Source organism: Amyelois transitella, chromosome 8 (genome assembly GCF_032362555.1).
Source record: "Amyelois transitella isolate CPQ chromosome 8, ilAmyTran1.1, whole genome shotgun sequence".
NCBI lineage: Eukaryota > Metazoa > Arthropoda > Insecta > Lepidoptera > Pyralidae > Amyelois > Amyelois transitella.
This window is the reverse complement of record NC_083511.1, coordinates 7,966,124-7,992,764: the sequence shown is the minus strand read 5'-3', so window position 1 is coordinate 7,992,764 and position 26,641 is coordinate 7,966,124. Positions and strand designations below refer to the sequence as shown.

The 26,641-nt window shown below is 35.0% G+C and overlaps 1 protein-coding gene across 1 annotated transcript in view; it reads left to right on the top strand.

Moving 5' to 3' along the window:
- The window catches only part of LOC106135707 (RNA/RNP complex-1-interacting phosphatase), a 61,490-nt gene that overhangs the window by 24,847 nt on the left and 10,002 nt on the right, over positions 1-26,641 (top strand). The window contains exons 3-6 of the mRNA XM_013336077.2: positions 5,030-5,064; positions 5,887-5,974; positions 8,276-8,355; positions 25,442-25,482. Coding sequence (XP_013191531.2) covers positions 5,030-5,064; positions 5,887-5,974; positions 8,276-8,355; positions 25,442-25,482 — 244 coding nt within the window. The remainder of the gene's footprint in view (positions 1-5,029; positions 5,065-5,886; positions 5,975-8,275; positions 8,356-25,441; positions 25,483-26,641) is intronic.

The window sequence follows — 26,641 nt, the reverse complement described above, 5'->3', positions numbered from 1 at the left end:
TGATAACTGCTCTGATTTTTGTTGTTCTTTCAATCTGCAGTTTCAAGCTTTTCCAAACACACCCGTATGGTAGGAACGAATAAAACAAACAAAACTTTTAATGTTGACAAAACCCGCATAATTTAACCAACCAGCCATATTTTAACTATTTTGACATCAGTGCCATAGTCGTTAATCAATTACAACGTGTTAGTTTTATGTCTCACTTACAATAGCCAATCAAAGCCCTTAGGATCTTGGTTAATACTGCAGCAGAGATCAATAAGAAAGGGCTAGAGGCACTTAAATATTAAATTTTCATGGGTTATTGTTTGATTAGAACTAAATAAGTGAAAAATGGGGATATTATAATACTATATGCTTGTGCATCGCTTAATACATTTTTTTTTCAAATTTCCAAATGTAAATCCTTGGTCAACAAAGAAATCGAAATAATATAAGTTCGATTCTATTAGTCCGATTTTTTGATTCAGAAAGTGTCACCAATTAAAGGTCACAAGGGGGATAAAAATCCGGAACATCCCGTTTACGGTTCGGATGCCTTTACTAGCCAGTAACCGACGCTCTAAGTTTTATCTAAAACTGCTATGTGGAAATAATAGAATGTTCGTTAAGAGGTAACAAATTTGAATGAGAAACTCCACCCTTTTTGGATCTACCTTGGCAGTGGCGCGATGTCACAACCGTTGGAGATTGCTTGTTACGATCGCGATAACAATACGAAGAGCTCCACCATTACAAGGCGACAAAACCCTAATATCAATAGAACACAATAGGAACAATAGTTGCCCTCTGTCAATTATGCCATCATTACCATTGGAATAAACGACGTAACGGATCAAATGATTGTCGAAAAACAACACGATGACAATGCAAAGCATCACATAGCATAGCTTAAAAATCCAGAGAAAAATAAATCTTAATCTCAAAAGAATAAAATCCCAAATTTACTTTAAAATGCCTAAGTGATCTTGCATATTTGACTTGTCGAAACAGTTACCCTATAAATGATTTATTAGACCGGCGGTGCCGTTTAAAATTTTGTCACTTAACAATGTACAATGAATCGGAATAATTAAAATGTTGCACGCCCGTTAATATTCTATATGAATATTTTAGAATATTATCAAAGGTAATTATTACTTCTTATGAAATCTGTTAGGAATCTAGTTTAAGCTGTCATACCGGTTTGATGCATTTAAAGTTTAAAGAGGTAAGTTTTATAAATAAATACACAGATATCATATGTTTTATCTTCATAAATAGTTATAAGTAATTCATTGTGAAATGCTAACAAATTATTTTTTACCATTTGTTCCGGTTCAATCGTTTTTTGGGTATAATTATTATAGTAAACAGTTTTGGTATAAGATGCTCGAATGACTATGGGTCATTTGGAGAAAGTGACCAAAGTTATTTGGTGTTGTGATCTCGATAAGCGGTTACAAGACCATTTCTGTAGACTCGTAAATTCTATTCCTCTCGACCAGATTTGTTCTCACAACACAAAATGTAATTTAATACTCGAAACATGACGTTGACTCACCAATACATTCGATTTGCGTAACACCCTTGTCTAGTTTGTTAAGACAAGGCTTATTCAGTTGAACTTATTTGTCTCGAAAATGTTTCTATAGTCAGTTTATCTTTAAGTGTGAGGTTTGCTATTTACTAGACGGTCTTCATCATTATTTTACATATTTAGATCTTTATCGCATGATATGCGAATGTACTCGTTATATTAATTGAATCCTTATTGATTGTAACAATCGGTTCAATATCGCTAAACTGCTGGTGGAATCCGATTTGCGATTATTTGATCCCAGCATTTGTCAAATATGATCGGGGCGTGCAAAGGTGTTATTCGTTTTGTCGACACGCGATCGTGCGATAACTCAGAAGCTTGCCACTTGTAATTTGATGGGAGGTCCAGAGCTTTACCGATTCGTTTTTTATGCGCTTCGCTTTTTGTATAACCGAGCTAAACTGATTTAAATCCTTTAGTCGTTTTATTATTTTTTACATCTCGTTTAAATTGATATCGCAGATTATACATGTAACAGTCTCTTTTTATGCAGATGTCACTTGGAGATATCTTTTTATGTATGACAGATTTTGATTTATCTGGTCTTTAAGAATTTCACATGATCGTTTATGTAATTAATGATCGTTAAACGATTCACTCAGCCGTCCTTGTACGTACATAATATGATGATGAAAATGCAACAGCATCCTTACAGGTGATATATAACCCTGAGTTTGCTCATACTTGCGTCGTAAAAATGACAATCTTACATTTATTGTTGTGTACGACACGTGTAAATAATGTGACGTTTCATTTCGCTTGTATGGATTTTGTCAGCAGGCAATCGACGATTTATTAAATCGCTTTGTTGATTATTTTATTGACGATTTCTTCCTTGTACGATAAAAACTGTCAACGCAGAGAAATTTCAATAAATATGGAATTAAAAAAAAAATATTCTGTATAAGCGGTGTATAATTTAGCTGATTCCCGGATCAGGTGATTTTGAAAGATGCTTTGGTTGGCAGAGAGCAGAGACTTTTGTTTTCACTGTACCTAGTCTACAAAGCGTGTACCTACCATAATCTAAAAGAAAATGAGAATGACAAAAGGTCTACAATGAAACTACAATCAAATATGTAATAAAACATATATGTGCTATTGATAGCCTAATTTGTTCGACAATATCGATAAACTTCGACTATTACATCTAGACTGTTACTGTTTCATTCGGGATTAATAAGGAGCGTCGATATGATCCCCGTAGGCTATTATTTGTTTCACCTACTGCAACAAATGAAAATTTTGTAGGGATAGCAAAAATGTTATATGTCGATGCTTACTTCAGCTTTACGTTAGTGCTTTCCTTTTAACTTCAGTTGTTTTTTTAATAGGGTGTATTTATTAATGTGGTAATGTGGTGGTGGGTTTTAATGCGACTTGGTTGCCTGTCACTGGCGTAGGCCTTATATGTTTATATATTTATAAAATATAGTATCGTTGGGATAGGATCCCACACCACAAGTCACTTAACTTACTTTGGTGCTAGCTCTATCTGTGTGATTTGTCCCGTCTAAATATTATTTATTATTTTTTTAAAAATTATGGGTTTTATTTTTGTTGGCGGTTCTTCTGTCCTATCATCTTTTATCAAATCCCAGAGTAACTACTACCTTTAATTTCACCTTGGAACTGACATACATATGTCGTGAAAATATTCTTTTATTTTGTTGGCTTTACGCAGTTGGAGTACCAATAATATTGGCGCGTATCAGTGTGTGCAGTTTCGACTTGTGATTGAGAGTTACGATTGTCATTAATATCGTAATGGAATCGATTTATGATCACGGTTCAACTCCTTTGGTTTTATTGCATCGTCCAATATGTATTTAATACCAGATATATTTGAAAAGCATGCCAATTTGTTGTGTAGTTACATACTTACTAGGATTAAGTATCGCTTTAAGATTTTTTTTTAATGAATATAGTTTTTTAACGCTTATTGTAAGTAAATTATGTTTGTTGGAATGAAATAATAATAAGGAAAATTTTATTGCGGATGGTCCGAACTCATTCCGTCGTTTTTTTTTTTCATTCATTACTAATTTTGTTTCATGTCCCAAACATTTTTAATTTTTTTAGAACTCCATGTTCCATTAAATTTTGATGATAAGATAACATTTCGGAATATTACATATAAACATAAAATATATAAAATCACGTATTTATCCCTTAACAAAAATATTGTACTCATAAAACCGTCATTGCTTTAAAAGTCGTCGGTGTGCCTGCTTGCAACTTTTTTCATTTCTCTCCTTAATTTTAATTGGTTATATGAAACGTTAATCAAAGAGATATCAAGTAGCAAGTCCTGATATTTATGCACATTTCTCAGTATCATAACTGCAGGTATTTATTTAAATCGGTCTTTTAAGTTATAAAGGCCACCGGCGAATCCAAATTGAAAATTAACCCCCTTTAGACACACCTCCTGGCGCTCCAATATTTCGTTTTATCTTTTTTTACCATGTCAACACCGTCGATAAATTACGGCCAATCTAACAACCTATTATTATGGGGACTGACATTTTTATTTAGTGTAATTTTTGGAAATTGAAAATTTCACCCAAATTCTTGGCCTGCGGTGAAACGAAATGGCTTTTTGAGATTTATGTTTTAGCGATTTCAAATATTATATTCAAACACTTATTCATTGTTAAATCTGGTTGTTATAATTATAAGTTATTCATCTTGATGTTGTCGTAATTCCTGAACTTGTTTAATTTTCATGTCACATTAAAAATGGTTTTCCGATCATGTTCCTTCCTGAGAAGTGACCCTGCATTCAAAGATGTTACATTATGGTGTCGGTAGCCTTTACCATAATATTTTGTCTACGTCGGCAATTTTTTTCAATAAATCAAACAAAATAATCTAATGAAAGGCACATCGGCGTGTTCAAAACTTGATCATGTCAGATGACTTCGAGGTCGTTGACACCGGTCAGGTAGGCCTGTAATGATTGATCTGTCCCCTTATCACTGCACTGTCGCCTGCCGGCTTTCTCAAAGACGCATTGTCTCTGACCACAGGTCCGTATACTAATGGTACAACCAATTTACCCCAGCTTTGGTACCACATGGTAAATTAATTTTGCCTCGATTAACATTTACCTAATCGTGGACTTTATGAAGTACCTAATAAAATCTTTGAGGTTAAAGGAAGTAGTACTTACATAAATGTTAGTTTAGGTTGAGAGATTGCTTTTCTTTAGGATTAAGAGTAGTCAGAAGTTGAAGAAAAAGGCTTGACTTGTGCACACTCGGGTATATATATTTTAAAGAGTACAATCTGTGTTAAATTGAAGATTCAGCAAAGAAAGTACGCAAGGTGCAGGGATCGTAGAAAGTTGAGAGATGTATCAGTTAGAATAAAACACACTATACCTACGAACGAATGACAACTAGTTGATACTGATTTTATGATACTTTTCTCTTGTTTCAGGATGTTCAGGTTGGCAATCGAGATATAACTGAAATGTAAGTTCTATATGAGACTACTAATCACTACATAGTATAAAACAAAGTCGCTATTTTAGTCTGTTTGTCTGTATGCTTAAATCTTTAAAATTACGCAACGGATTTTGATGCGTTTTTTTGTATCAGGTAGAGTGATTCAAGAGGAATGTTTTTATGTATAATAACATTTATAATTTTGCACCCGTGCGAAGCCGGGGCGGGTCGCTAGTATTTAATAAAATTAAGAAAGTTTATAAGGATGGTGACGTACGGATGTATAGACTAGACAGTTACTTCAGCTTAATGAGCGCACGGAATTTGATACCTACGTAAGAAATATATTCCACATTAGGTATATGGAAATTATTGACCGGAAATTCCCATGGTAGTGAAACTCCGGGTAAAAACTAGTATGACGATGTATTTTATTTGGGCATAATAATGCTCATATTTCATTCTTTTGAGTAAGCATTAGTGAAAGTGTGGGTGAAATAAACAGTACCTATAAGTAAGCGGCTGTTGTAAAGGAAGGATCAATTTTACGCATATCTGCTTATACAATGTAGTGATTCAATTCAATTTTAATCTTAATGCCTATTGTAAAAAAACATAACTTTGAAAATGAGGTTTTTAAAGTCTTGAGTGATCTCAGGACATATTTTAATTTAAAACCTGACAGTGCACTATGACCCGGCGACCTCCCATCTTCTCAGTGAATATGGCATTGCAATTGATATGGATGCGAATAAGAATAATTATTTTACTAAATCCAGTCATTGCCATTGTTGAGTGTTCTTTTTTATGGATTTTGGTTTATTGTTTGATTGTTCTTGTTGCTTTCAGATGGGATGTCCCAGCTTTGTTACAAACTGTGCCTAATTTGGGAGCGGTGATCGACCTCACTAATACAAGCCGCTATTACAATCCAAGGGTAAGTATGATTGCTATTTTTCTTTTGTTTGTTCATATAGAGTTAAAAAGCGTGACGTCTGGCTTTTCGTACCAACAAAAATTTGCCTATACGCAATAGATTTTTATTTGATTTGTATTGCTCTTGTTATGTTATGGTTTATAAGTTCATACAAATTTTACAAATATATATTGCTTAACCACGACAACAAATCTTAGTGTAATTATGGGATGTAAGAAAACGTCAGTCAGAATATTTCTTGCAAGCGTTTCAGACAATGTGAATGGTTTTTCTCACTAGCTGTTAGAAATACATTCACATACCAAAGTCACATACCAAAACACGCGTCTCAGACTCGTAAATATTCCTCGGAGGTTTGTTACTAATAATGAAAACTACAAAACATATGTTGAAACTAAGGTTGAGTCGAAGATAGTGTTGTAATCACAAGTTATTTTGACTATTCATAAGAGAAGATAACAGATATTTTTAAAGTCCATGTGACGGTGAATAGAATATCAGCAATTTGAAGCTTTCAGATACTAATTATAATACATTTTGCATCGAAAATTTTTGTGCATTAACCAGTTTAACATTAGCCTTGCCATGACCTAATGCCTAGTTGATCAAAAACGATATGAGCATACGAAACCAATAGAAATTTCATGACACGTGTGGTACGGCGGTACATCACTAGTAAAGATCGGTATAATTCTTAGTTGTAGGGATAACGTCTTTAGGATACTCAGCTAGTGCGTTGGAAAGCAATAAAGTTACGCTTAGTTTTACGATTCAAAGTCACATTTTCCAGTACGATGCTTTGTTCGTGCGTACGTCTGATTGCCTTGCATTCATCTTGAAGCATAATCCGATCGTAAAATTAGGTTTTCATGGAGAGCCGCGACCGCGCGCCGGCGCAGAGAATAGGCCGATGCCGATTCGGCTGCTGAATTTATCAATTTCATTTTGTATAACTATTGCAATATTGTTACATTATTTCGTTCATAAGAGTCTAGGAAGTTCTAAGGCGTATTTGTTAACCTGTAAAATTGAATATCAATATACAATAAATACTCTATAGCTTTTCTTAATACCTACTTATTTTAGTAAGGTTTATCAAACAATCGAATGTAAAAATAAAATAATCGATATATTTTATAGTGCACGTAAAAGGAGGCGCCACCAAACTTTATGCTTATGTAAATGATTTAATGTATAGGTTATAAAGTATGTGAACATGGATTAAAAAAATTAACGTTTGAACAGTTAAATTATTATCGTGTTGATATTTCTATCACATGATTATTTGATCAATCTGACAAGACGCCAGTTTCTGTGACAGCTAGTGACGTACGTGACACGCGCTCGTGTCAACGCCACGTCGATATGTCGACATCAATGTCGATGATATTACTACAATGCTTGTATTAAAATACTCTTAATATATACCTATACAAAAAAAAATAAGTTTTATGTTCAGTATTCGTTTTTGCAGAAAAAACTTATTTAAAGAAAACATTAAATATCTAAATAAATAAGGGTATCAGTATTCGTTTTTGCAGAAAAAACTTATTTAAAGAAAACATTAAATATCTAAATAAATAAGGGTTGATAATTTTTCTTATATTTCAATTAAAATTTAGTATGTTAATATTTGCAACCGGAACAAATGTGTCTCATCCAACTGTAAAAAGCAAAAAATAAACCCACAATGTCGACGTTGTAGTGCTGCTGCGTCAGAATTAAACCGATTAACAAAATTTATAATCTACTATCAAATGCAGCGGTTCAATGATTTGTTCAATGATTTCACCACCTCGTGTTCCGTACATAATCTTATTGAGACTTGTCATCGCCCGACATCGGGATTACCACTCAATTATTTCGTTTACTCTTCACTATTTCACGCTCTAATTATTCTCGATCTCAAATAAAATAACATTATCATTAATAACTCGTTTTGATATAGATGTTGAATTATTTGAAGTACTTTGAAGTATCTGTTACTTCTAAATTTAAATCTTGTTTCGCTTTCTTTTGTGAACTGTCAAAGATGTTGCTTCGTAATATAACGTACTGGTTTTGGGAGTTATTCAGCTATAAGCTGAATTTTCTTACTTAGTTTTTATATAAATTAAATTTAGTCGTTTAAAGGAAATCTGTGTTTTAATATTTGGCATCTATATTGTCCGCAAACTTCAGTATTTAAACACTGTCAATGTCAATGTCTTGATGGCCACTACGTTAGATTTATTTAGATAGAAATTATACACTCATTTTTGTAGTATGCTTACACTACTACGTCTCGTTTTATTGTTATAGGAGTTGCAGGCAGCCGGAGTGCTCTACAAGAAAATTTTAATGCCAGGACGAATAATACCGCCGGAAAATAAAGTATATGAGTAAGTTATAGTTGAAATTATATTTTCTTAAAAATATACTCAGCAAAGTATGCAACCAAATGAAAATGTATGGAAATACTACTGAAGTATACAATTTAAATATATACCATTCAATGTTTGAAAATGAACATGCTACAGATCTTCTGCTCGGGCGAGCAAAGACGCGTAGTGGTATTCACATGGGCAGGCAATTAATCGCACGTGAACTTGATGAACAATGTGTATCATTTGGGCATATAAAGGCTTAGTCAAATTTAAACAACCCATTTCAAGGCTATAAAACATACATAATTAAATATGAATTGTTAAATGATCGGAAAGAATAATTTTGCGTCCAATTGTTTATTTTTAGCCATTTTGTCAATTTGTTAAATCCGAAGTGACGATTATTCCCCATATTGAGTTTAAGTTAAGGAAAAACTAACATACGACCTCACGTAGAAAGTGCCATAATCATGAATACGTGATTATTATGTGGCAGGTGGTGACTCGCCACTCACTAAATGGGCCCCTCAAATCAGTCACCATGATTGGCAACAAAGGGGCAACATCGGCGTGGGTGGCTAAGGATGTCGAGAGGTGAGACTGCGGGGCGTGAAATCCTGGTGATCCAGTCAGGCACCCCCGGCGTTATGACATTTTACACTTCCATCCTTCGAGCGTATAGCTCTCGCGACTCCACTCTGACCGGCCGGTTAAGGCAAGCCAGAGGTAGGGGTCCTGTCCCTCATCGGTTTCCACTCCGACCTTGGCGAAGGAAGATCGGAGGCGAGGAACAGGGGCCTCCCCTGGGAGCACTCAGGTCCGTGGGGTCGCTACTCCCCAACAGCTCGCCACAAGCTGCCCTGCGGAGTATTATTATTATTATTATGTTGGTACATGTAAAATGTGCACGGGCCCATAGGGACCCGGTCATTTGGGAGGCGTTCATGGGGCCGAAGCCAACATGAAGAGGCCCTTTGGTACCTTTTGTTCTAGAGTGAGATGGCTGCAGCTGTGGAGATCTGTCCCTTGATGAACCATTGGGATACACCAACGGACAGCCCTCCCCAACTGCCAAACTATTGCCAGGTAGGGATTTACTTAGTCTGGGTCATGCGGATGGGATGCTAGTGGATTGGATTACTGGGCTATGGAGTGAGATACGGACATCTGCCTCGAAAATCTCTCACGAAATTTTGATTAGGCAGATGGTGACTCGCTGCTCATTGGCTATACAGCAGCCTGTGGGCACCCTAAATAAGCCACCATGCGGCGGCCAGGGCGCAACACGTTAAAAGCAGCTATAGGATGCCGAGAGGTGCGGCCCCGGTTTCACGAGCACGAGGTATGACCCCGTGCTGGTTTCCCCGCTATTACGCCATTACGTGCAATACACTTCCATCCTGGAGCATAGGATCTGCTCTTGCGACTCCACTCTGGCCGGCCGACTAAGACAAGCCAGAGGCGGGGAAAGTGTTACTGTGTGTATGTGTGTGTATGGCGCATGTCTGTATGTTCCCCAGGAGGTAGGGTCCGTGGTGTCGCCACTCACCAACGGCTTCGCCACAAGCCGCCTCGCGGAGACTGACTGCACTGGGAAGGAAACCCTTCCACAGAGGGCGATGGGGTCGTCACGTCCCTACGCCTTTATTATTATTATTATTTCTTATTTTATTTGTTTTTCTCCTAAAGATAATTTTAGGGATTTTACTGTTAACGCGGGCTTGTGGCCAAACGCAAACAGTTCAAGTTTAGAAGAATTTTTTTTTTTTTTTTAAGATTCGGAAGAGAGAAATTTACGGACAGTGCGGCACGTATTTAGTATTACTGCTTTTTGCATGAGAATGAAGGTGAGTGGGTGTATATCTAGTGTTTTTAAGCTAGCGTGTAAAGATTGAGGTATGACTCCTGTAGAAGAAATGACGATAGGGACTGTTTTTACTGTATCTACACGCCACTGACTTTTAAGTTCTATAGCAAGGTCTGTATATTTTGTTATTTTTTCTGTATGAGTAGATGAAAGATTGTGTGTGTTTGGAATTGCTACATCAATTAAATATACTATTTTCTTAGTTTTATCATAAAGTGTTATGTCTGGTCTATTATGATGTACGGTCTTGTCTGTTAGTATGGTCCTGTCCCAATACAGCTTGCACTCAGGGGAATCCAGAATAACTTGAGGTTTGTATTTATAGTAAGCAGTTTTTTGTGTGATCAGTTTATGCTTATCTGCAAGGTATTGATGGATAATGGCTGCAACCTGATCATGGCGATGTTTGTAATCCGTTTGTGAAATCGATCTACATGCGCTAGTGATATGCTGGATTGTTTCTGGACTACTATGACAGTGGCGGCAAAAGTCATTTTGTAAATCTTTTATAATATATTTCCTGTAATTTTTTGTATCTATCACTTGATCCTGTATAGCCAACATAAATCCTTCCGTTTCAGGGAACAGCTCTCCTCGCTTGAGCCAGGCGTTTGACGCAGCTTTGTCAACATTTGGGTGGATCAAGTCAAGGCGATGTCTACCATGAAGGGATTTTTGGCTCCAACATTCTATTTTTTGTTGAGTTGTGGTTATGGATTCGTTTTTCTGTTTTGTAGGATCTGTCAAATTGAGGGGTGTATATTTTTTATCTGCCTGAACGATTGACATATGTAAAGACGATTGTTGTGAGTGGTGAAAGAAGAACGACCGTAATGATGTAATTTGTTTGTTATGTAAGTTTTGTATGTCAATTAATCCTCTTCCTCCTTCGTGTTTGGGTAAAGTCAGTCTTTGAATACATGATCTAGGATGATGTTTTCGGTACTTAGTCATGAGTGTATTGATGGTACGTTGAAGATTTTTGAGGTCACTTTGTGACCAATTTATAATTCCAAAGGAATAGGTAAGAATCGGTACAGCGAATGTGTTTATTGCTTTGATTGTGTTGCGTGCGTTAAGGTGTGTGTTAAGTATTTTATGCAATCGTGTTCTAAATTCATTCATTAGTTTCTGTTTTGTTTCTTTTTGATGTATCTGGCGACTTTGTTGGTATCCTAAATATTTATAGCCTACTATTTGATCTAAAGGTTCTATAAGTTCGTTATTCTGCAGTGTATATGAATTATTTTCAATTTTCCCTTTGTTAACAGATTGAATTGAACATTTATCTATACCAAATTCCATACAAATATCACATGAAAATTTTTCTGTAATATCAGTCAAAGTGTTTAGTTCTTCTAGTGATTGGCCAAAAAGTTTAATGTCATCCATATACATTAAGTGGGAAAGAATGTGGTGATCGCTATCAGTTTGAATTTTAAACCCTTTTTCAGAATTTTTAAGCAAATTAGAAAGAGGATTAAGTGCCAGGCAAAACCACAAGGGACTCAGCGCATCTCCTTGGAATATCCCTCTACGTATGTGATTATTATTATAGTAAATTTTTTATGTAATAGACATAAGTATTTTTTAATTAGGTTATTCGCGGAAGGATATAAACATATGTACCTGTAGTGCTTATAAATATATATGTATATATACTAGATTAATTCCAATCCATAAGAATTTGATCGATCTTGAATTGAATTTTTTTAACAGCTCTACCCTAATTTCAACGATTTGTATAGTACAATTTTATATAGTTTCGCGTCATCAGAAACAGCCCGGCTATCTATCAGAGACGCGAGCGGCGTGTTATCGTTTTGCACTAGCGGCTGATTTTAATTTGAATCGTCGAATTGGCGCCATTCGTAGGCCGAATATGGGTAATGTTATAAATCTTGCGGCGAGGCGTGGGTGAGGCGCGCCTCGGGCCGCGGCGCTGCTGTGCTGGGCTCAAGCCGGGTACACGAGTGTCTGTTCTGTGTGTGGTATTTGATTCAGCTATTTATTGCTTGCTCTCAATGGTCTTTAATACTTAGGTTTGTCATAAATAGTCCGAAAATACAAGTAACCTGTTAGTACACTATTCTGCAGTCTCAATTTACAAATATAGGTAGTCTCCATTTTCAACTGTTCCAGTTAACTTTCGACTCGGTAATTTTTTTTTTTCTGAATTCAAAGTTTCGGTTACAATTTGTAAGCGTGAATTTTGTCCAAATTAACTTAAAACATTTAATTAAATAATAAACAGTGACCATTGTACTTATAATTGGTGAAACACAAATTATGATAATAAAGTATTTGACGACTTATCAGGATTTGTCACTGTCATTTGGTGCAACCCACTCTTAGTCTCAGTTTAAATTGAATTATTATTGCTCGAAAAGTAAAATAAAATTTGTTAGAAATTAACTGTTTGAACTTAATGTCGCTTTATTTGGCTGACTACAAAATTTTAGATTAAGTGGCAATTGTGTACGTAACTCCATATTCTGGTAATCGAAAGTCGACATTCAATTGAACTCTGTCGCATGCGCTCGCGCATCTACGGGCTTGCTTGCGACTGCCCAGCGGCGGCGTGTTGAACAGAAATTATCGATAATATCGAGTGTACAGAAGGTTTATTGCAAGGTCTATGCGAGGTGACTTATAAGTGTTAATATTAATTTCTTAACATGGCTGGTTTCCAGAAAGAACTGGATTCACTTCTCTGTCGTTAGACGAGCCGAATCAGGGTCGGGGTGCATCCTTTCTTGACTTCCTAAAAAATCTTTTAAATGTCCCTTTACATCTGTATAACATTTTTGTTGTGTACCTGTACACTATATATTTTGTAGCAAATGTCATTTCTGTAAAGAAAATTTATTTTATAATCCGACGGTTTAAACAGTGCCGCTGTGAGCCCACGCACTCTTTCGGAATTCGAAAGGCATTTGTCGCTTGATTCGTGTTCTCGTGTGTAACAGTTGTTGCGACGAAAACAGACTAAACTTTATTAAGTCATAAATTCTGAATTTTCGAACTCTATAAAACTTAACTGTAACACGTGAAAGAAATAATATAAATTAAAGAAAATTATCATGTTGTAAGCACACAGATAAAAATGTGAACATTTTGACTATTTAACAGGTTGACTTAGCCAATATATTGTGGATTGGAAATGTTCGAAGGGAAGATCTTAATGTATAACCAGGGATGTTCTGGCCAAGGGAAAAATCTAAGAGTGCATGAAAAGAGTGACGAATGTGGATGAAGTGAAATATTTATGCAGGGATCGTGGCAAGTGGAACAGTAGTCTCTGCCTACTTTCGAGAAAAAGCGTTATTTTTATGTTTAAAATCTATTCAGACTTACTAACTTGTAAGTAGAAGCGTATCGTATCGTTCATCACATCGCATATTAGTTACACAGATTAGACGATATTGTAGTCCGAGAGCTAACAACGAGATTATCTCGATCATTTGTCTGGGCTTTTGTTGCGATGCGTCCGTCCGCTGTCTTCGCCATAAATAACCATCGGCATTGCTGACATTGCTCGCTCCTGTTACAGAATAAATAATGTACGGAAGGATGGCTTTCGGTTTTTATTAGTTCCGTTCAAGATACATTTGTAAAATTAGAAATTATATCTTGATGCTTTTAATGGCCCGAGTCTAATTTAGAGTATTTTTCTTCTTTAAATTGTCCAACAGAACTATTATTAACAGAACCTAGTTTTTAGCAGGCAATTTCTATTCGTTTTTAAACGTGAACAAATTTGAATAGGCGCGGTTAATAATTTTGATGCAATTCACGCCTTTTTCACCTTGAATAGTAATAACAATGTTTTTACTCAATCATTGTAATTGAAGATTGGCACACCTATTCCTGTAGAGTTGTAGGGCTAGTTTTATATTAATTTAATAGATTTATTCATTTAAAAGGTTTTCTCTGTATCCTTGTTATTTTACGAACCAGTTATCGCGGCCGGCTCTCGCATCTGTTTGACAGTGGGGTTAGACAAATGAACCACCCGGATTGCTACTTAGAACTGTGGAATTAATGACAGGTATACGTTTAGTATGGCTTTACTAATTGGAGAACACGACTATTCATTTATACGATTGATCTGTGGGGAAATTCTAAGAAATAGAGAAGTACTTATATAAAATGGTAAATACATACACAAACACGTATTTATCCCCTAACGGGGTATAGAGGGCCGAGGGGTCTCGAAAAGGTTGTAAGGCCACGTTTAACTAAATGGCTTAATGACAGAATTGAGATGATATTGACAGCGTGTGTTAGTCCGTCGCTCAAAAGAGCTTTTGAAATTAAATGGAAGCCCAAACAAATACCTTACATTTACGTTTCGTGCCTCCTCCCTGAGAAGTAGGAAGGAACGACATATTCTCATCACGATCCCTGCTCTACAATCTTTCGTTTCATTCACATTCATCAGCCATTTTATGCGAGCTTACTTTAACATAAGGGTATTCTTGCTTTTGCTTAATTATTTGTACTCTACTTGCAATTGAAATTATTGTTTATACTTATACGATTATCACATCATTTGTTACCTGTTACAATCGTTTACGTGTATGGTCAACTCTGACCTTAGAGATGAAGATCAGAGCCAATAACAACATACGCGTGCCTGCACGTCCATTTATCACATTTTAGAGTTCCGTATCATCCTTACTAATATGCTTAAGAGAGATTCGTATATTTAAATTTCTGTTTATTACTGATTTCATGCTCGTCTGGTAGTCAATAAAAATATATAGCTGCTTCTTTTCCTGCTCAGATTTTAAAAGTCCATCTAGGCGAATGCTTATAAATTCGCAATTATTAATTTACTTTCTTTTAATCTCAATTTCATCACTAGATTTCTTACAAAGGTGTCTGTCGAGTCTTGTTACGTTTGGCTTTGTGTAAGGAATGAAGACGTCAAAAACTCTGCGTCAAAGTACCAACTATACTTTGAAATTACTATTCTTTCTAAAAAAATTTTTTATTTTTTTCACTGTGAAATATATTAAATAGCTACTTTTATTTTAACAGAATCCACCCTCATGGGGTGGCGCTCGCACTTGACCAACTTTTTCTTGTAATCATGTTAACAATCATGTCATTACAATGCTCGTGTAGGGACCTCCACGTCAATAAATTGTGACCACCGCCGTGTCAGGATTAATAGACTTTTACTGTTCAAGCTCAAAAGGATTTTATTTTGTTGTCAACTAGTTTTTTAGTCTCGCATGCTTGAAATATGTCGATAGGATTGGCTAAGTAAACTTTTTCAGTACAATCTTGCTATTTACTGAAATAAAAATAATGGTGAAATAATTTTCACTAAGTTTTAATCATATAACTTAAATTATATTTTTTAGCAGCACTGCTATTATATAAATCACTGTCCTACGATATGACTTTAACACTGAGTTAATGTTTTATTTTTAGAAAATACCATACTATATATGTAATTATAGCATTCTTACATTATGCGATGCAGCTTGCTTCTATGGTCTCGGATCTAATGTCAGATGTATTCAAATAAAAATGAAATCGAGGATTACGAAACGGTTTTGAATTTGTCAGAAAAACATTAGCGTAGTAATCGTCTTATTGATACTCAGTAAATTCCTTTTTTGACAAAATATTGATGTGATGGATTCCGTAACATACAGACTTGCCAAATCCGCTTTTGAGTGTTTTTTTACATCATTTTTTGTTTGTGATTATATTAGCGCATGATTGAGAGTTATCTCGAGACAATTTGACATTGTATTAAGTCATTTCTTATTTTAAGGCATTTATTCAGTGTTTAGACGCCGGGAAAACCTTAAAAAAACGTTGTTTTGACTTTGAGACGGCCTAATTGCCAGTAGTGACGTCACCGTTGCGTGACTACTTGAAACTTCGTACCTCAAAGGTATTTTTCTACGGACATACTTATTCAGCAAATATACGGAGCTGGTTAAAAAAATATTCGAAAGATCTAAACGTATGCATAGATATAGTCACGTCTATATCTCTTGTAGACTCGACAGAGCCAATAGTCTTGAAAAGACTGATAGGCCACGTTTAGCTACTTGGCTTAATGATAGAATTGACATTCAAATAGTGACAGGTTGTTAGCCCATCGCCTGAAAGAAGAATGCCAAGTTTATAAGCCTATCCCTTAGTCGCCTTTTACGACATCCATGGGAACGAAATAGAGTGGTCCTATTATTTTATTTATTGGTGCCGGAAACCATACGGCACGTAAACGTATTGCAGTACTTTTTAACACATTCCTGTTAAAGCCAATAACATACCTTTAAGAATGTGTTGACATTCAAGTAACATTAAACCCATCTTCAAACAAGCACTTAAAGGATCTCTGCTTCTTAAATTTATTGATCCGCCTGCTGCATTAGTATCTATTGTTAATCCTTTATCTATCGGAGGTGTAAAACTTTTGTTTGTCCAACGAGTAAATCGTTAGATAGGATAGTTCCGAGTGATAACAAACACATAAATAGCCCGATCTCCGGCCATTGTCCTAATATACTGTCAGAAAGCCATCCTACTTATATTCTCTCCGGATATTTTTCCCAACTTCGGCACTGTGATGTATAATGTTGGCCTAAAAGGTTCTAACAATTTAGGATTTAGTAGGTCTTAATTTACCGCCTAAGTTATTAGGCTTCTTGAGTTAGTGTGTACTAATCGAAGTTTGGACATTTTGGAGGATAAAACTAGAAAAGTTTTCAAGATAGGTTGGTATCAGGCCTTCGATCGTAGTAGATTAACAGCAGTAGGCCAGCTGTTAATTTACTGTGTGTGATAAATAAAGATACACATTTGCATCAAAATATGATAAGTTGTACATTTAATGGCATACGATTGTTAACAATATCATAAATAAATTAAAATGAAGATGTTATTTGATCAGAGATAATAACCCACTTGCGTTATTGCAAAAGAAATATATTTTCTATGTGTAATAAAATAATCATAATCGTGCCTATTATGATATTTATGAAGTATTCTGTTTCGTTGTATAAGTTAATAATATGAATTCTGTCGAACAACGAAATAAATTGTTGGTTTCCGATAATGTTCGTAATAACATGCCTATTACCAGTTGTTCTACCAATTTATTTGATGTAATAGCTTATGTACCCGATAATACAGTTTTATTTCATCAAAACTGAATTAAAATCATCGTTGGACCACCAGGGTATAATTGAGACATTGGAGCTGGTGCAACTCTCAGTACATTTAGGTATTATTATGTCTAGTACTATCATTATAATGACTTTTACTTATCGCATAATTTGCTTTCGAAATTTGGTTGCGGACTTAATTAAATTCGGTTACGAAACAAGAGCATAGGCATGATATGATTAGAGCATGATCTTTGTAATAAACCTGTCTAATTACTGGCTTACGGCATTTCGGTAACTGGTTTCTAGTCTCTTAGAAATTATGTTCACTTTGCATATTACAGCAAGTTACTATGTGAGTTACTAACATTGATCAAGAAGAAATAATTTCTTTGTAGTAATCGTATATTGTGATGTACGATTACAAAGTAATATAAGCATTACTTCATAAGCATACTAATACTATTATATTTCAGGGGCTAGTTAATAATTTTTGTGTCCTCGTTATTTGTCTTGGAATATTTATGAAAGCATTCAATATAGGTGCAATTAAATTATATTTACATGCATAGACTGTAGATTATCTTGATGGTCATTACTCTTTATATATTTATACCAAAAAATAACTGATTCATAACGATGATGCGGTGATGTTGACTGTTTTTATCGTTCTGAACATATAACCGAGTACTACGGACATGGAGGGCAAATTGATTGTAATTATCTCTATTTACAGTTTCCACGGAAAATATTAAGCCTTTTAGGAGATGACTCTCTTAGTCAGAGCATAGTCATTGTTTCTATAAAATCCGCCATTCGTGTGTCACAGGCGTCATTTAATGTTAATTAAAATTAACACGAAGTGCCACCTGCGCGACAATAAAATCATTAGTACACATATATAATAGCCTTCATTATTTAAAATGATTTCTTTTTATGAATCTTTTATTGTAAAATTCTCTTTACAGATCTCTTTGGAGATAAGAATGGGAGAAGTTCAGTTGATCTTAGCGTAGTCCAAGTACAGTGTCCGCCGCTAAGCACCGGCCCGGGTTCGCTTTTCTTTCATACATATATACATTTAAACACATCTATATCCCTAGACAGAGCCAACAGTCTTAAAAATACTGATATGCCACGTTCAGCTGTTTGGCTTAACGAAATAATTCAGTTTCAAAAAGTGACAGGTTGATAGCCCATCGCCTAAAAGAAGAATCCCAAGTTTATAAGCCTATGCCTTAGTCGCTTTTGACGACATCCATGAGAACGAGATGGTGTGGTCTTATTCTTTTTTTTATTGGTGCCGGGAGCCACACGGTACGCTGTTCTTTCATAATGTATAAAATATTAATCCATGTAGGTTTTGTGTGTAATATTGATGTATTATTGAAATGCTGGTTACAAACATTTGGTACTCCTAATATCACACTTCCGCGGTTGTTTATATTTAGTAGTTATGAGTAATTTGTTTTTCACACTAAGTTTTTGAGGGGCACGTGTTGTCTAGACGTTTCGAAAATAATCTATTTGACATATGTTCCCTGTGATCCATATTGGTTTCAAAATTGTAAATCACAAAATTATTTTATTAAACCTGTAGCAACAGCGACATTTTCCGAATTCAACAAGAGTGGAGTATTGGTTTCGTAATTTAAAACGGGTTGATTTTTTCTTATTTCTTTTTATTTGTTTAAAAAGCAGTTTATATTCGTCAAGTTTTACACTTAATTTATTTTAAATTATTTTAAAACAATATAATTTGTTGATGTGTCTTCCCGACACTAATATATAAAATAATAGGACGACGTAAAAGGCGGCTAAGGTATAGGCTGATATAGGTATATCTAGATTTGTCAAGTTAAACACTTTCCTGATATTCCACTAAGTAGACAAATTCAACTACTTTTCTGATATTCCACTAAATGTGAAAAAGAAAATTTTAGGTTAATTTCTATAAGGAGCACGTGTTTTGATCCAAAATGAATGTGTACTTACTCATACGTATATGAGTCATCGGTATGGGAGTCGGTCTAGTACCATTATAAATGGGATGTCTGGCATAGGTACTCAAATTTCATAGATGGTATTAGTTGTTCCATGAATTAAAATAAGTAATTGGTATGACTAATGTCGTTGTTATTTTACTGAGTAATGCTAAAAGGTATTTAAAACTTTCGCAGTGCTCCAGTATTAGGCCTTTATAATTACGAGTACATATATTGTATCACACAAAGAAAAAAAATTTAGTATTTATTTAAAAACTATCCTTTTGTATAACTACGTAAGGTTTTGATTTGCTTATCTTTCTTTTGAAGAATCTTGAATTTTCTTCCTTGCCTCGAATTCTACATAAATACTCGTATACAGCCAAAGATAATTTGATGGTCAGACCGGGTGACATCCCGAAAACTTTTCCGACGTAAACATTGAGAGAATGGGGTGAGATAGCTTTCTGTTGATTGAATGAGTGTAGTTTTAACATTCGGGTGGTAAGGAATACCGTTTCTACATTATTGGCGCAGGGTCACAAGTGAATTTATTAGCCTCTTTACTGTAACTAGAGCATCGTGTTCTTCTTTTGCCGAAGTCATGTACATTAGTTTGAAAAATGTATAAGTTTGTATGTCTACTAATACATAATAAATGTTTGCAACATCCGAAAGGGTAAATATGAAGATCTGTTATACATAATATTTAAGACCTTGTTGTACTCATATTATGCAAATAAAAGTTTGAAATTGAATTATGTACTAACGATGCTTTGACGATGAGGGAAAATATCGTGAGGATACCTTTGATAACCATGATCCAATACGGTTTAGATTCTCCTGCAAAGGTTGCGGAGGTCAGATGGGAGTCGCTTCGTGTAAAAACTTTTATTTACGTAAAAAATGACATATATTTTGTGGCTCTGTTACAGTCTGTTAAAGATTTTACGTTGTAAATTCTCGTTGTCGATTAAACTCGAAGGGTTCCAGAAATATTTTCTTTGCCTATATCGCAATCTTTTCCCACTCTTTACGTGGGGCCGATACTTTTGTTAGATTTTCACCAATCGCTTCTGTCACTTGCCATCTCACTAGTGATTTCTCTGTGTCTAAACACCGTCGCCTAGGATGACCTGATGAGAGTCACCGCTGAAGCTGTTAAAATGGCATGCTTTTAATATTATAGTGGAAACATTCGATTATCGTGGGAGGGATTGTCGACACGCTTATAATAAGACTAGTCATTCCAGAAATGTTATCATTATCTTAATATTATATTTTTTTATTGATCGATATGTAGTCGAACTCTCATTTACAAAAAAATATTCCGATGCTAGAAATCTGTAAAGTCGTATAATTGTAGCAATATCTCGACATAACATCTCTTCATATCGCATGAATTTGTATCTGTCGTCCATAAAGTCTAAGTAACTAGCGGTTTCTAATTCACAGCGACAGTTCCCCAGCTCCCAGACTATAAAACAACTGGAACAGTTCATTTGCTATGTCATAACTAGGTTTAATACACCCGATGACTTGTTATGTCGCCAGGAATTGCCCGTAAATTATAGGTGAAGTTGATGTGTTCAATTATGGTCGTAACTACGGAGATTACATTTGAATATATTGATTTATTAGATAATTGTGCAATTTTTTGTCCGATAAACCGGCATAATATTTTTTAAGTTTATCTAGACTTTGTTGAATTTTAAATTTAGTAAAATTATAGTACTGTGCTTATCTGAAAGAAAACTTGGTGGATTCTATTTTAATAAGCGTTGATTATATGTTACCCTTTGTAAATTATTTGTCACTCTGTTTCATTGTGTTGAATAATATTTATGAAAAAAAGAAAGTGGAGTGTGGAGTAAGAATAACTAATACAAAATGTTTATGTGAAGTATTAATTAATTTAGCAATATGAAGAAACCAGATTGTCTCTATTCATGTAATGTAAGAATACATTCCATATACAGTTATCCTGCCACACAACAAAGAAGATAAAACTTTTTTTATAGGATATATTTTTCAAAGAGGTATTTTGTCCACGTTTAACCTTCTGACCCGCGGATGTGTCGACACGTGACGGTCCTACGATCCTGCGCCATGGGAAACTCCTCAGCCCTTATCTGTGGTTGTATCAAAGTGTCGCCTATTATCTCTGCCTGGAGTTTCGGTGCTTGTAGGGTACGTAACGAGCCCTCCATGATGGATGCGCTTGCGTCCACTATGTGAGGTCCGTATTGTGAAAGCGTGTACCTTAAATTCAAGTTTGATCGAGACTCAATTCATATATAATATTGTGATATTGGTATTTATAGTATTTATTTAACCGATTTAACTTAGTATTTCATTAATCTTATTATAATTAATATTCATAGTCTCATAATCGATATAGTTCCATTTAGATTACCTACTTTTTTAAATAAGGATCCAATCTTTATATATAGATCGAGAACTACATCGAGAATCAGAAAAGTTCAAACTTGAAATTAAATAATAAGCCATTACTGTTAAGTACATAGTTAAAGTTAAATAAATGTCGGAATTAATTTGCAAACAGATAATTTCACGTTTTATATGCACATTTTATAGTCGTACATCGTCAAGCTCAATAATGGTCTTGTAAATTTGATATTTTATGAACGACAAAGTTATGAGCTTACTCCTTCAACATTGAAAATCATTGACGGTATCAACCATATTTTTTTTGTTGTAAATATTTTTTTCTCCTCCTGGCCTTCATTCCGTTCACATCTTTGTGTCCAGGGTGCGTCTTTTGACCATGATAATAGATTGGGCAAGTTAGGTTTTACGCAAAACGAGTACCGTCTAACCTCCGCAACCTTCGTAGGAAACCTAAGCGATATTGGATCATAGTAAAAAGCTGCACTGCGGGAATGTTTATTCCCTTAGTTGCCTTTTTTGTATTTTTTTTTATGTTATATAAAGAAGTATTCTAAGCATATTATACTTAGAAAACATCGGTTCAACGGTAGCATTTTCTGTAACTATGAGGAAGGATAGAAATAATTGCAGCTTTAACTCCTAGCTATAAATTAGGGATCATACAGAGAAATTAATGTTTAAAATATCTTTTCCATATTTAAACAACACAAATAGTATAAAATTTATGAAAGACTGAAACAGAACGTTAATTTAAAAAAATATATTTCCAAGCAAAATAAAGGTAAATGAGAATTTTGATGGTGAGATTGAAATGTTAAAGACGTTTTATGAAAAAACATTAATAATCAGCTATTTCTGTCTAACTGCTAAACTCCAGAAATAAATAATCAAATAGAGTTGTTTCTGTGCTTTCCGTGTTATGTGGAAGGTCTATAATAATTGCGGCTATAGGTCCTTCCCTATAAATATTGCCGTACTTTAAGGCCGCCGCACGCAGCACGGCACGGCTCTCGGTGCCGCATGAAAAATATCCGGATTATAACTACGGAGCGGGGCGATCCAACGCGGCGATAACGTTCCATATAAATTATCGTACAAACGCAAGACGCTACTAATATTAAATAAGAAAGCATGTAATTCACGTCCCCCGATACGCCGCCGGAGCAATAAAATACACAATTTTGACAGATTTTAAATAATGACGTCCGTGTGTCCAGGAAATGCTTAGAAAGTTTGACCGGAGCCTGTTCCAAACTCGACCGGTGCTCATGTTGACCTTGCGAATGATATATTCGAGTTGTTTGTGCATTCCGTGTACAATTTACAAGTTATCAAAGAAAACTATACATGGGAAAATTATGCTGGACGGCGACTAGAAAGTTTGCAACGTAAAAATGTATTTCATAAATTATACTGGTAAAATTGTTGCTGGCCATTATTTACCGTACACTATGTTATAATTTTGATGATATTTCTAAATATCTATTAACAAAAGGAAATTATAGAAAGACATGCGTGTGGCCTACAAATGTTATGTTAAGCTGTTTGGATGAAATGTTCTTTTATTTTAAATAACCGGGAGAAGAAAGCCATAAAAGGTGAGAATGTAATCGCAAATATGCTATGATGAGAAATGTGTGTATTTTAACTATATTCTTCTTCTTCCTCCTGGCTTTAGTCCTGGTTGCATCCTTACCTCTCACCTCACGCGGTTCCCTGAATCTGACAAAATAGTCATTGGTACATGGCCGCGGTGAGATTTGAACCTGTGCCTTTCTGCGCATCACGCATTTTAACCGAGCACCCTACAGATTCGACCACTGATGCTCATTTTAACTATATTCTATTTATTCTTAACAGCATATGTACTCAATGATACATTTAAATCAAAGAACAGCTACCTCTCCAACATTCGTGACAATATACAATACTTATTCTAATAAAACCAATTCCTATATATGTCCTTTAACAAAAATTTGTTTAAAATTGATTCTGTCGTAAGATTAATAAGTTACGTGTAAAACGTATAATTGTATAAGCGGCAAATTTATGATCACAATGACATAGAGACCTACAAATTATTCAGTATTCATAATATACAATATTTTTATAGGTTTTGTGATGAACCCAATTTCGATATAATGGAACTTCCATAAATTTTATATGACTCGATTGAGTATTTTATTTGGGAAAGTAGTAGATCGTCACGCTATGGTTTTACAGTAAGAAAGCGATAAAGTAAAAATTTATGGAGCTCCTTTCATAGCCATTTAATGTTTAAGTACTAACAGTGAATTGATATATTGGCTGTCCTTCAATCACCTGTCGTCGACATCTGATTTATAACACTTTTAACTAACTTATTTTATTTCCAACTAATGTAAAAGAACTTAAACAAAGCTAACAAGCGGAATTGCGTAATACAGCATGGTGAAATAAGAACACAGTTTCACAATTTTGTGAATTTAAATTTTATCGTTTGTAGATTAATTGACGTTTGTGGAAAACCCAAAAGACTATGGCCTTAAAAAAAAGCCATTGAGATATTCCATGAATTTGGTGAATCGTGACTTTATGCATAATTAAAATGTTTACACGCTGGCGCCACACGTCGTCGCGTACAGTTTCACAAACTTTGTTAGAATAACGTACAAGTTCCTAGGAAACACTTAGATGCATCTTCTATTTGTCTTAAATAGCTGCTTTTGTTGAAATACCTTGACGTCTTTAATTTTAAATTACTAAAAAAAACCTTTTTCTGTCCTACTGCACCTTGACGTTTACGATCGTGTTGGTTTTTATGGGAGTCGTATTGAAATCACATTTACTGCCACTGTTTTCTATAAATCAAATCTTCAATGGAGATTATTGGTTAAGATTTGAATAATTTACTAAAACCGCTCTAAGCAAAGTCTCATTTGCACCGTTTTAGATGCTAATATAAATGATGATGATGGACTGAATTGTAAATTTTGTTTGAATACAACTGGTTACGTTGCCCGCAGGAGGCGACCTACTATGGTGCTGGCGCCTAGTGACAGCTAAATGACCATATTTTACATGACAAGTGTTGATCATACCTCAAAGCAGCCCCTCTTTAATATTGAAAGTTTAGAATTCCGTCTTTTTGATAACAAACATTTACAATAGAGATCGTTAGACCACCCTTGCAAGTTATTTAAGAAGATATTCCGAAGACGCCGCCGGCGCTCCCTCGCGGTGGATATTAAAAGGCACCTGTTATGATGGAAACAAACATATTTCACGAACTGTAGGCCGCTAGTCGGCAGAAACTCCTTGTTATTTTAAGACGCCCACAAAATCCACAGATCATGCGGTTTTAGGTGTAAAAAAATCGATTAAAGTATGGCGACATGCTGCGATCGACACATGATAATATTTCATCTCCAACGTGACGGGTGCCGTAGATTTTTGTAAAATTCAATTTATGGCGAGATAACTGTTCCTATCTTTTATATCGTCTTTAAACTTTTTATGAATTCAGAGCTATGCACCGGATATATCGGAATGTTATAACACGATCAAAGTTAATAAATAAATTTATTGTTAATAAGTATAGGTTTATTTTCAGGAATATTTAATTATTTAATAGAATTTTTCAAATAACTTTTTGTTGAAGTGGCGTCAGCGTACGTGGGCCTAAATAAACGGTTTTATTGATTCATTTTGTTTATTTCCAGATTTATGGACACCATTGACGAGTTCCTGGGAAAAAATCGCGGTGAGTCAAAAATCATATTTGCCTGTTGTGTTAACGCTCTTGATTGACTCTTCTGCCAAGTCTTATGACGGATCAAAGACAAAATTCACATCGTACTGCCACTATACAGTATAGGGCAAACTTACGTATATAGTAATTGGCGCATACCTGTTTCGTTTGTTTATCCAAATGAATGGTGTTTTCGTCTTGGTGAAGACAAGTATGGGTGTGCTATTAGTTTATGCTCTCGTCTCACTGTAGACCAAGATAAGTAGGTCACATTCATCGTGTCGTTGGAGCTTTTAAAGTCGCATCGCGTGGGCGGACTTATGGCGAGGTGTTAATGCACACACACATTGCCTAATTGTATTACTTTACGAGGCAACCATAAAAGTATCATTACTGTGTCTCAGACTCTAATCGCTATTCTTTTGTGTTAGACGCAATAAATTATAGAAAAGCGCAGGCGCCGGTGAAAATACCTTTGTGCAATTAAAGAGTTGTAAATGAGGACTTTAAAATCATTTTGACAAGCAGTGTAAAAGATATAAGATAATTTAAGTCAAATGCATCTCAATTTGCAGTAACTATATAAGTAGATGCATCAATAGAAAGGTGCATTCTTATCAGGGACGTTGGATACAACATACGATTTCAATTAAAGACCGCTTCGATTTTAACGAGGAATGTGTGATGTGACCGTTTATATAAGATCTACCGCTATTTGCTTCAATTGGTTCAAAAGCTTAAATAATTTAGTATTAAAAGGGTCAGGATATAATGGTTCATCAATAACTCATAGCAGTCAAAACTAGTAAGTTGAGTCCACACGCCCGACATTATCGGCAGCTACACATTTAATTACATTGACACAAATCGTGGTTATCGTTGAACTTCTCACGGTATCCAACTCAATATACGAATGTTCATTAAGTTCTAATTACGAATGGGCGCGCTTGTTTGTCTTGATCACCAAAACTTGCTTTATTAGATTACGTGGGCAGTTTCAATTAATTGTCAGTATAGAATCATTTGATTACTTAACAAATTAAGTATGGAAGGAATTCACCTTCTCACAACAGATGATTGTAAACAAAAGTAAAACTTTTATTTACTATGAATTTGGGCTGTTTTTATACAATAAAATTTGTTGCCAAAATGTATTGTAAATGCTGGAAGC